This window comes from Equus quagga, chromosome 2, assembly GCF_021613505.1.
Source record: "Equus quagga isolate Etosha38 chromosome 2, UCLA_HA_Equagga_1.0, whole genome shotgun sequence".
Classification (NCBI taxonomy): domain Eukaryota; kingdom Metazoa; phylum Chordata; class Mammalia; order Perissodactyla; family Equidae; genus Equus; species Equus quagga.
In genome coordinates, this window is record NC_060268.1 from 29,510,079 (window position 1) to 29,521,390 (window position 11,312).

The window sequence follows — 11,312 nt, forward strand, 5'->3', positions numbered from 1 at the left end:
GTGAAAGAAGCCAGCCACAAAAGGCCACACACCATATGATTCCTTTCATATGAAATGCCCAGAATAGACAAAATCTGTAGGGACGGAAAGTAGGTTAGTGGTTGCCAGGGGCTGAGGGGTGAAGCGAATAGGGAGTGACTGCTAAGAGGTGTGGAATTTTTCCAGGTGATGAAAATATTCTAAAATTTATTAGTGGTGATGATTGGACAGCTATGTAAATAAACTAAAAAAACAATAAATCGTCCACTTTTAAAGGGGTGAATTTTATGGTATATGAACTATATTTCAATCAAGCTGTTCCAAAGCAAAACAAAGGTTAGAAAAATTTACTTCCATCACTGGGTTGTGGTGTTTTTGAGAACAGGAAAGAAATATGCTAATCTGTGTCAGTCCGAAGGCTAGTACAATGCCAGGATAGTTGTTTGTATTCTCACTTCTTTCTACTGTACGCAATGTCCCAAATATAGGCATGCAAAAAACATTCAAAAGAGACTTGTCTGTCTTGGATATAATTTTTTTTGGCAAAGCAATGATTACTATACATGTGCTGTAACGTGTCTTATTGCTATCTAATATTTAGTTTGCCAGATTTGCTCCAAGGTGGCTTTTGGAAAAAAAGAGATTGTGGGTGTTGTCTCATTCTATGTTACTGGAGAGTTTAGAAATTCCTAAACTTGAAAACAGTGATTCCCAGTCCTCTCTTTGTATTACAATCTCCTGGGGAGGTTTTCAAAATACCTGTTCCAAGAGGTCCCACCTCCAATTCTGAGTCAATTAATTGAGAACCACTGCTCAGGTGGAGGTAGGTGTCAATAGAAAGTCCTACACATGGTTGTGGTTACTCGAGCCTTTCAAAGAATCTGTTGTAGATCAATAGTGTTCAATTTAAATGTGCATAATAATCTACTAAAGATAAAATGTAGATTCTGCTTCAATAGCCCTGAGAGTGGGCTCTGAGATTCTGCCTTCTAAAAAGCTCCTACGTGTTACCCAGCTGACAATCCAAAAACCGCATTTTCAGTGGTAAGAACTGTATAATACATTGTAAAATGTGCAGGAGTGGAAGCATGGGTAGTAAGCAGAAAATGAAATAGAGCAGTTACATTATTAGACAAAGGGATGGGTGAAGGGAAGGAAGCAGCTAATTCCTTAAACGTTAACTTTTGTATGTGAGACTTTTCCATTGATTAGATTTAATGATTGGTCCCAGCAGTCAGGATGATCTCATATTTCTCTAGAAAAATTCTTTTCATTTCATCCATAGTACTTATAAAATACAGATTGTTACAGAGTTTGCATAGTCTCTTTAGATATTATTCTGGCTGTGAAGAATGATAGAATTTAATGAAGAAATATGAACAAATATATTTGTTTTATTTACATTGACATTATGGACCTTTTTCTGCTAGGCACTGTGTTGTGTTCTGGAATTACAGAAATTAATAAAGCATAGAACGCTGCTCTTAAAAAAATTCATAGTCTAATAAGGGAGAAGAGGCATGTGGAGACAGATGTGTGAACAGCTAACTCTAATACAAGAAAAAATGAATGACATATTAAATAGAAGTACAAGTAATGTGCTATGGAAGAGCAATTAATTCTGCCTGGGGAAAGTCTTCATTGATGACCTGGCATTTAGGATTTTGAACTGCCTTCTTCAAAAAGTTCACATCTACTTGCTATTTCATTGACAGGAAGCTCACAGTCTGAACTCATCTGGGAATAACTCACTAACATCACAGATCAATTTTAGGAACCTCCTAGAACTTTCTTCAAGGCATCTTTCACTTCTTTATTCCGGAGGCTGTAAATCATGGGGTTGAAGAAAGGGGTCAAAACTGAGTAGAACAGAGTTGTGAACTTCTGCATGCCCTCTGCTTGTCCTGACCCTGGTCTCACATATGTTATCATGACAGAACCATAGAATAGAAACACAACAGCCAGATGTGAGGTGCAGGTGGAGAATGCCTTCTTCCGGCCAGCAACTGAGGGCACCTGCATTACAGCCCTCAGCACCAGGGTGTAGGAACCAATAATGTAGAAAAAAGTGGCAAAGATGAGGAGGGAGCTCATGGTGCCACATATAAGAACAGTCCCTGGGATTGGGATGCAGGCTGAAGCCAGGGCCAGCAGAGGACCCAGGTCACACAGAAAGTCATCAATCACATTTGGGCCACAAAATGGTAGCTGGGTAACAAGTATCACTGGGATCAGAAACCAGAGAAAACCATACACCCAGCAAAAGATGACAAGGGTGCTGCAAAACTTAGCAGTCATGACAACTGGGTAGTGTAGGGGGCGGCAGATTGCCAGGAACCGGTCATAGGCCATGATGGAGAGAAATAAGCATTCGGTTGTGCCCAGTGAGAAAAAGAAGTACAGCTGGAGCAGGCACCGAGTAAAAGAGATGGTTTTGGTCTGGGAGAGGAAGTTGGCCAGCATGTTGGGCACATCGGAGTTGACATAGCAGATCTCCAGGAAGGAGAAGTTGGCCAGCAGAATGTACATGGGGGTGTGGAGGCGGCGGTCCCAGCGCACGGCACACACGATGGCCATGTTTCCAAGGAGGGTCAAGATGTAAGTCATAAAGAATATGGAAAAGAGAAAGATCTGTATTTCCCAGCGGCAAGGGAAGCCCAAAAGGATGAACTCACTGACAACGTGGGAAATATTTCTGGCTTCTGAGGTCATTTCCTTCCATCCTGTGAGGATTACAGCAGAAATTACACATACAATGGGAATTATGCCTCCTGATTCATCCCCAGGAGAGTGAGCACATTTTCCTGATCATAGAGGAGGGGGTCTAGACCAGTGGTTGCTAGTTTTGACAGGGCACACCAACAATGCAGTGTTGAATATACTTTTCTATATGTGATTATTCACTTTTAAACTAAATACAAACTGTCAATCAATACAAACAGTAAATACAGTAGTATGCTGCATAACAACATTTCAGTCAATGACAGACCTCATATGTGATGGTGGTCCCATAAGATTATTACCATAAAACCCAGGTGTGTCGTGGGCTCTACCATCTAGGTTTGTGTAAGTACACTCTATGACATTGGCACAATAATGAAATTGCCTAATGATGCATTTCTCAAAATGTATCCCTGTTGTTAAGCCATGATTGACTGTTTTGGTAAAGATTTTGCAAAAAGTTTTCTTAGAATTAAAATAAAAATAGAAATTCAGATATTTCCTTTTCTCATCCTCATGGGGCTGCTGGTTGCACTCAACTTTGGAAAACTTTGGTCTCAACGATATGGAGAGGTATTTGGCTAAGCCTAAATTGAGATATAAATGTTGACATGGGCAATTCAATTCTAAAAAAATTGGAATTGACAGATTTGTTGAACAAAGCAGAAATATCAGCTAAGTGCCGTAGAGGAGAGAGCTGAGACTTTGAAGCCAGATATGAAAATAATCACAGAGTGACTTTAACTAAGTTACATTATAGGTACATTGTGACCCTTTACAGGCTTTTTAGTATCTATTCTCTATCTGTAGGATGCTGTACTACTGGGCTTCAGACTTTGATATTGTCAGGATCATACTGAGGAGGCTTTGAAAGGTGATTTCAACATGGGTTTGGGGTGACTGGTGTGGCAGAGCACAGGCTTTGGTGACTATAGATCTTGGCTCTGCCACTTCCTGAGGAGTGTTTCCTCTAGAAAGGACTTAACCCCTAAGACTATTTTACTTTCTCCATAAAATACGAATAATAATACCTCCATAGCAAGGATTACATAAGAATTGCATAAAATAATATATGCAAAATGAATTAATTATAAAATGCTACAGAAATATAAACTAATATAAACTGTTTAGGGATTATCAAGCTAGATATTATACTCCTTTATTAATCTCATAAATTAAACTGATTTCAAAATGCAAAAGAAATTTTTTCCTGTGGCGTTTCAGCCATGTGATGGGAAAGTACATGTATGTATGTATGTCTGTGTATGTGTGTGTATATGCGTGTGAATGAATATGAGAGTGCTCCTCAGTCCTCTCAGATCACGCGAAGGGAAAGTCCCTAATAAGCTTCCTTTTAAGACCATTTTTTTGCCCATCAAACACACCAGAGCTCTCATTTTTCTTCTTTATGGACTGCCTTCTCTGGCAAGCATAACATTACGGTCTTAAATGATAGGATAATTTTTCTGATGTCTGCACTGTAGTTAAGGCCACTTAGTTTTGACTCTGTGAAACGTCCTGGGAGATCCCTTCCTACACTGCCCCCCACACACTCCTAGCTCCCCTGTGGGATTTCCTCGAAAATGAGGACCAGAAGGTACTCCAATGACTATAACTGAGAAGCACCAACAAATACTATTTCAAAATAGGAAGCCTTATGGAAATCAGCTTTTTGATGCAACCATTTTTGACTCTGGTATTCTTTGATTTTGTGGTTTATTCAACACTGCAGAAAGCCTGGGTATTCTTTTGAATACAAAGAAATAGAGAAAAGTTTATCTGCATTTTAGTCTTGACCTAGGCCAAAGTTTAACCGAGAAGAACTTTGAAATACAGCTCTATCATCTCTGTTTCACCTGTCTTTTTCCTCCTTTCCCATTTTAGAAGCTCAGAGCTCGATTGCTCTCTTCACCTTTTCCAAACAATGCCAGTTCTCTGGGAAAAAAGTTAAATAAACTCATGCATAAACTTAGCCCCCCAAATCTGTGAGGATTTTAAAAATTTCATTTCCCATGTTATGTGCACAAGGGCACATGAACAGATGGCACACACACCATGTTTATTGGAGCAACATTTACTGGGGGAAACTCATAGACTCAGGATCAGACATAGGTGTGAAGGCCCCTCTTGCTCATTAGAACCACAGTGGCACAGAGAAATCTAGGATATTATATTCCAAGAGGGTGCCCCAGTCTTTGAGCTGTGAGGTTTAGCTGCATGATTAGGGAAGTATTCACCCCTCCCCTAATGTGATTAGGGCCGGGATGTAATATCAACATGAAGAACACTTGGCTCGAGTCCTATTCTAGGCTCGGAGTTTGCAGCTGGGGGAGAGAGGGCACCAACTCTTCTCCTACTGTGATGGGGGGCGTGGTTCAAGCTCCGCAGTTGCAGCTGTGGGATATGATAAGCTAATAGCAGGATTCTTTACATCAGCCTTGTGAGGGAGAAAGCAGGTGTCTTAAGCAGTGGGCAATTGCTGCTTCATTCCATGTTGCTCCACAGGAGGCAACTTCCTTTTAGGGAGGGCAGCTTGAAAGGGATTAGTTTGGAACAAGTTAATCTTTATGTCTAACATGCAGCATTTTGGGGGGTTTCTTATTTACTTTATAGTGGAACCATAGCAAGGATTATTGCCTCCATTTCGTATATGGGGAGATTAAGACTCAAAGAGGTTAAATGCCTGAGATCCCAACGAGTAAGTGACAGGGTCCGGACAAGAGTCCATGCTTTTTAGCTCCTATTTTACTGGTTTTTTTCACCATTTTAGAGGACCCCCAGCAAAAATGTGTCTAAAATGTCACCCATCCCAGGGAAAAAGTGCATCAAATTAATAAAATGAATAACTGTTGGTGCTACAGACACCACTACATCATCTGAGGGGAAGGAAGTAGGGTCTCCCGAGCACCCCTCAAATCATACTACTTAGGTAGAATTATGGTATTTTTCCTTTTATTCTTTTATTTTTCATTTTTGCTTTATTTTTTTTGTAAAAAGAATAGTTAAAAGGCATACAAATATCATCCAACATAATTCAACTTCCAAGATTGAACTTAATTTATCCTCAAATGTGGTCATAAAATAGCATTGACCTGCCACTGGAAATGAGACCTGCTGCAGGTGTCATTTCATGGCTGTAGTTAAAAAAGAGGTGATCCCTCTCAAATGAACTGAAGTGAGGAGGGCAGAGCAGGCAGTTATTTGCAAAGTATCTTCCTCTCACCTGACTTTTGTGATATGCATTATTCAGCTCTGCTATAGTTATCCATAACCTAAGGGTCACCTCTCATCCATTTACACAAAGTCAAGGAAAATGATTAATTTAAAGAAGTAAAATGAAAAGAAATTTTAAAAGAAGAGATGATACTAAGAAGCAAGGATAGACATTGAGGAGACACGTAAGGGGGGTAGAGGCAATTGTTTCTTTGCATTTTGGGGTGTTATAATTCTACTTATGTGAGCCTTTGATTTATTATTAGTTTTATTATTGAACTTTTTTTCCACTAAGTATATATGTTTTCCCATTTCTACCACTGCCTGCCTGAGTCTCCATTTCCAAGTTGTTTTTGTAGCACGAAGGACATTTGTTTCAATGGGCTCTGCCCTAGAGACTCACTTAAGGGAATAGTTGAATTCTGTTCCATGTGCACCTGTTTCATCCTGTACTCTAGAGGAAATAAACTAAGTCTGGTCTTCTATTTCTTGGAATAATGGATGGCTCATATTCACTGGCCTCATAGATATCACGGATTAGAATGGGATCTACAAGATCACGTTTTCTTATCCATCTGAAGTCACTGACTTGGAGCCAGAAGGACCTTAGGGATTCTCTAGCCTCTCCTTGCACCTGCAGTAATAACCCCTCTCTTCTGCCTTTTAGCTAGTTGGTTAATTAGCTTCTGTTGGAATAATCTATGGCAAAGAGCTCATTGAAAGGCAGAGGAGCTTTCATTTTTAGAAGCTGTGATAAACTTCCTTGTTCTCTGTTACATTCCTGAGTCACTTTCCTATCCTGATTTATAATCTTGGTCTTATTTCTGCCTCTGGGAAGGGAGTGTAACACTTATTATGTGCTCATCATTTGCACACACTCTGTTAGGATTTTGAACATGCATTATTCTTACTCTTTCAACAATTACAAAGGTAGTAATTGAGCTATAGTAAGGCAGTTAATAGCAGTGCTGGACATATTTGTATTCTTTCCACTACATTATACTCATGCTCAGAATAAGTCTACACAGCAGACTTAAAAATATTTGAGGAAGATACTCATGTCTTGTTTGAATCTTCTCTATTTATACTAAGCAGTCTTTGTTTCTTCAACTGAATATGACATAATTTCCAGGGTACTCATCATCCTGGTTGCCTTCCTTTGATTATTCATACCATTCTGAAGATGTGATCTTACTAAAACTGAACACAATACCCTTCATACTGTGTGACTGACATGGAGCAAAGTACTATAATCCCTTTTGCTCTAGAAACTCATATAAACTTTAATTGATATTAGCTTTTTTGGGCAGTAACTTTATACCTTTGTCTTTTACTGAGTTCTCATTTTACCAAAGGTCATAGAGGTTGTTCACAAGAACTTGTTTAAAAACCGATTGATTCCATCTGATGCTTGTTTCATTGAGTTTTTGAAGTGAGCAAGGTTAATTGGTTAATAACCAAGATCTTAAGATTTTCAAATATTAGCTTTCTTTTTTATTTTATTGCCTACAAATTTGAAAAAATTTCTTGTGAGTTTCACCTACATCTTTGGTCACAGTATTATGTAGAACATGAGAAAATGCTTTTTCAGATCACTTAAAACTTTTTCTAGGTTAACATTTGTTATTAGATAGATGGCTAAGCTGAAAATAGATAAATAGTACAAAGGTTGTGAAAATGACGTATCTCTGGAAAACATTTTGGCATATATTATTAAACAGAGGGTTTATGAAAACATTTTAGAAGCAACTTTTGTGCTTTAAACTGCTACCCTTGTTCAATTTCAGTTTTTAAAAAAATTTCTTTCATTCTCTAGAATTCTTTAAAGACAGCAGTAGTGGTTTTGAAATCACATTGGTGAATTCTCTCTGCACCCTGGCATATAATTTGCCTAGGTCTGAGAATTTAAGCTTGTTTAAAATAATCAAGTGGTGTTTTACTTCATGGTCATGTCAGTTCTCTTTTACACATTTGTTCTCCTTTCTTTGGAAAGAAGATCACCTTTTGGAGCTGTCCATATTCCAATTCAGATTGATGGATCCTGTGCCTTTCTCTCTCCAGAGGGAAGGGGATGGCAGTCTTTTTTTGTTTTTGTTTTTCAATTTCATAAACCTCGAGCAAGGAGACCCTCTCACCACAATGCTATCAGCTGGTGTTGGCGAGACATTCCTGTTTAGGTCTTAGATCAGTAAAAACTCAGTAAATTCCTTACAGAAACTCATGCTTTCTTTGGAATCACTTTATTTCACTAGTCTCTCTAAATCTATTTCTGTCTGTCTCTTTCTTTCTCTCCATTTATTTTTTCCTTAGAATTACTTCTAAGATGACAATATGACTTAAGATTTCTGACCCTGGAAAATTTAAAAACTGGTTACAATACTACTCATCTTATATAGTTTCATACTTGTATAATTAAAGAACAATATTTCAAAACATTTTCAGTAAATAATTTTTAAATAATAACATTAACTTTTTGACTGCTGTTCATCATGAACTTTAGTTCATTTTCTGTTAACAATCACTTTGGTACCATTTATTGAACACTTAAGTGTTAGGCATAATCTCTTCAAGCTTACCTTCTAAACTTCATTAAGCATAGCTGATCACTGGCCTAAACCTTTTCAAAAATTCAACAAAAGTTTACTGAGTGCCTTCTGTATTCTTGTGTACTTTTCAATGCAAGGGATGTTTTAGAATGCATATTTATATTCCTGGTGAATGTCTTAAAAATTAGAAATATTCTTTTCAATAAAATTAAGGGGCATTCTAAGAAGTGAGTATGAAATTTCAGTGGAAATTGTGGGAGGTAAATTTATAACCTCCACATTTTTTCTTTTGCTTCCCAAATTAGCATAGATGAATTATCATGATACCAGTGTTGGTGAAGCTGCAATGAAATGACACTCAGAAGAACTGTTGGAGGGGCTATAAACTTATAAAAAAAATCTTTCTGGCAGGCAAATTGGAAATACCCAGAGCTTTTTAAACATCTAGACCCATTAAGTAAAAATCATAGGTGTAGAAAAAATTAATAATAAACAAGTTCATCATAGCAGTGCATAAGAATTTTCTATTAAAATACAGATCCTATTAAAATACAGATTTTGACTCAAAAGATATGAATGGGGCTTGGGATTCTGAATTTCTAATAAGCAACAAGGTAATGCTGATTCTTTGAGAAATAAATGTTTATAAAGTTCTTTATACTTTGAAGAGTTCTTTGTGTAGCAAGTGTTTAGGTAGTTCTTTCTATACATTTCTGTAGAAAGAGTAGTAATACAAAGGAATAGAAAAATTCCTGGAAGGAAATACAACTTCATATTAATAGTGATGAGGTCAAGGTCAGATGATAGGTTATATACTTATCTTCTTTATACATGTCTACATTTCTCAAAATTTCTACGAGTAACATATGTTACTTTTATAATCTGAAAAAACAATCATTATAAAATATTTCTTTGAAGGTACTTACTCTTCTAGATCTTCTACTTTCCCTAAGCACTTTTTGTGACCTTTACTACTCCTTCTAAGGTGTTAGGAAGCCCACTGTTTGTGTCATATTTGACTTACCACGTAGGATATCACCTGCTACTTGGATTTAAAGCCAACGAAGTCAGCCTCTGTACCAGGGTTGAGGAAAAAGAGAAAATTCCCAACAGGGCATCCTGAAGGCTATATTTACTCTTGAGCTACCAATACCGTTTCATAAACATAGGGCTGGGATTGGAAGTTACGTTTAAAAATCAAATGCAGAAATGAGAAATGATAACCATCATCTTCTGGAGAGGATTTGTATTGTTACTCCTTTCCCATCGGAAGGAGTCATATCTTATCCACAGTCTGCATTTCTTTCCTAAAAGAAACAAAAAGGAAAATGATATTAGTTTCCATCTTAGGTTTTAGTTTTCTTCAGTAAATTTTGTCTTAAGGAGAAGGCTGTATTTAGAATAAAGGTCACGAAAATTGTGGCAATAGAAAGGATTAATTGAAGGCAATATAATTATTTTTTAATTTTTTTCTTTTGCCTTTGCAGTTGACAAAATTTGAAAGTCATGGTTTCTTTTTCAACTAGAAAAGTAGAAAGGTACTTTACCAAACTTGTATTTCCACACTCAAAATATAAAACACATTTTTTTCTGTCCCACATTCATGAAATATGGGCATCGGCCCTTTGTTGCAGGAGTGGGTTCAGGCACTGATTGGGAGTAGGAAACGGTGTCTGCAGATAAGCCTTTACCCTGCTCTTCATTTCCCCTGGATCTCAGAGTTCTGTCCTTTGTGCTATCACTTTCAATGCATTTGGGGAGATGCCTTTTTGGAAGCTGGAAAAGATGTGTTTTTTCTCCCTCCAGCAGTGATGAGAATGAAAACTTGGATTCTCCACTTCTCCCCAGTGAATCTATTACTTCACCAAAGCCAGCTTCCCTGAAGGGACTCTTTGCTGAGATTCCCTCAGCTGGATGGACATTACCCCAAGGACCCATCCTTTGATGAGTTTATTTCAAACGTCTGATACTCCTTTTCTCCTATTGAACCAATGATTCTACTCCATCTGTTGACACTGTCCATTTGGCAAGCAATTCTGTGCCTCTTTCTCTGATTAAAGGGACACCTGTTTTGTTTACTCGTGTTTGAATTCATTACATGTTTCCAACAGTCTATCCATGCCTGTAGCTGCCCTTTTACTTTGTCACACAATATTAGCAGTTAATATTTCTTGAAAGCTTGTTATGTGCCAGGTAGTAAAATCAGTAAATTTTATGAATAATGTCATCTAATTCCCATCATAATCCAATATATTAGATACTACCATTTTTATTTTATAAGTGAAATCATTGAAACTTAGATAAATTAATTAAGTTGTTCAAGGTTTCACATCTAATAAATGGGGATGCCAATATCTGAATTCAGTTCTCTCTGAGAGCAGAGCCTGAGTTCTTAAATACTATTTACCCTGCATCTTTACTTGGCAGAGAAGGAAAACAATACTTATTGATAATTCATCTCATGCCAAGCACTGTGACAGAGTCCTACATGTTAGTCATTTTGTTTAATCCTTGTGACACCTTACGTGCCAGGTATCTCTGTTGCAATTTTAAAAAATTCTGGTTATCAAAGTAATAGGTGTTTAAAGAAAAATTTGGAAGACACAGAAGTTAAGGGAGCTAAAAAATTACTGATAATTTTGTCAAGCAGATATAAATTCAGGTGAAAGCTTCACATATTTCTTCTAGTCTTTTTAGTTCTAACAGCTTTCTTTTACACAGATGAGGTCATGCAGCATTTAAAGTTTAGTATCCTGCTTATATGTACATTTTTTCATGTAATTAAAACTCTATTAAATATTTTTAAAGCTGCATGATAGTGTTATTTTTATAATATTTCCCTAGTGTATTTAG

The 11,312-nt window shown here is 37.2% G+C and overlaps 1 protein-coding gene across 1 annotated transcript; it reads right to left on the reverse strand.

The window, feature by feature from the left end:
* Positions 1–1,749: 1,749 nt before the first annotated feature.
* LOC124235679 (olfactory receptor 11H6-like) lies at positions 1,750–2,691 on the reverse strand. Its single transcript, XM_046654006.1, has one exon. The coding sequence runs from the start codon at positions 2,689–2,691 to the stop codon at positions 1,750–1,752; it is 942 nt and encodes a 313-aa protein (XP_046509962.1).
* Between the last annotated feature and the right edge of the window lie 8,621 nt (positions 2,692–11,312).

Excerpts from the sequence above, each read along its gene's own strand:
- LOC124235679 (XM_046654006.1), bottom strand. The coding sequence starts at position 2,691 with ATGACCTCAGAAGCCAGAAATATTTCCCACGTTGTCAGTGAGTTCATC.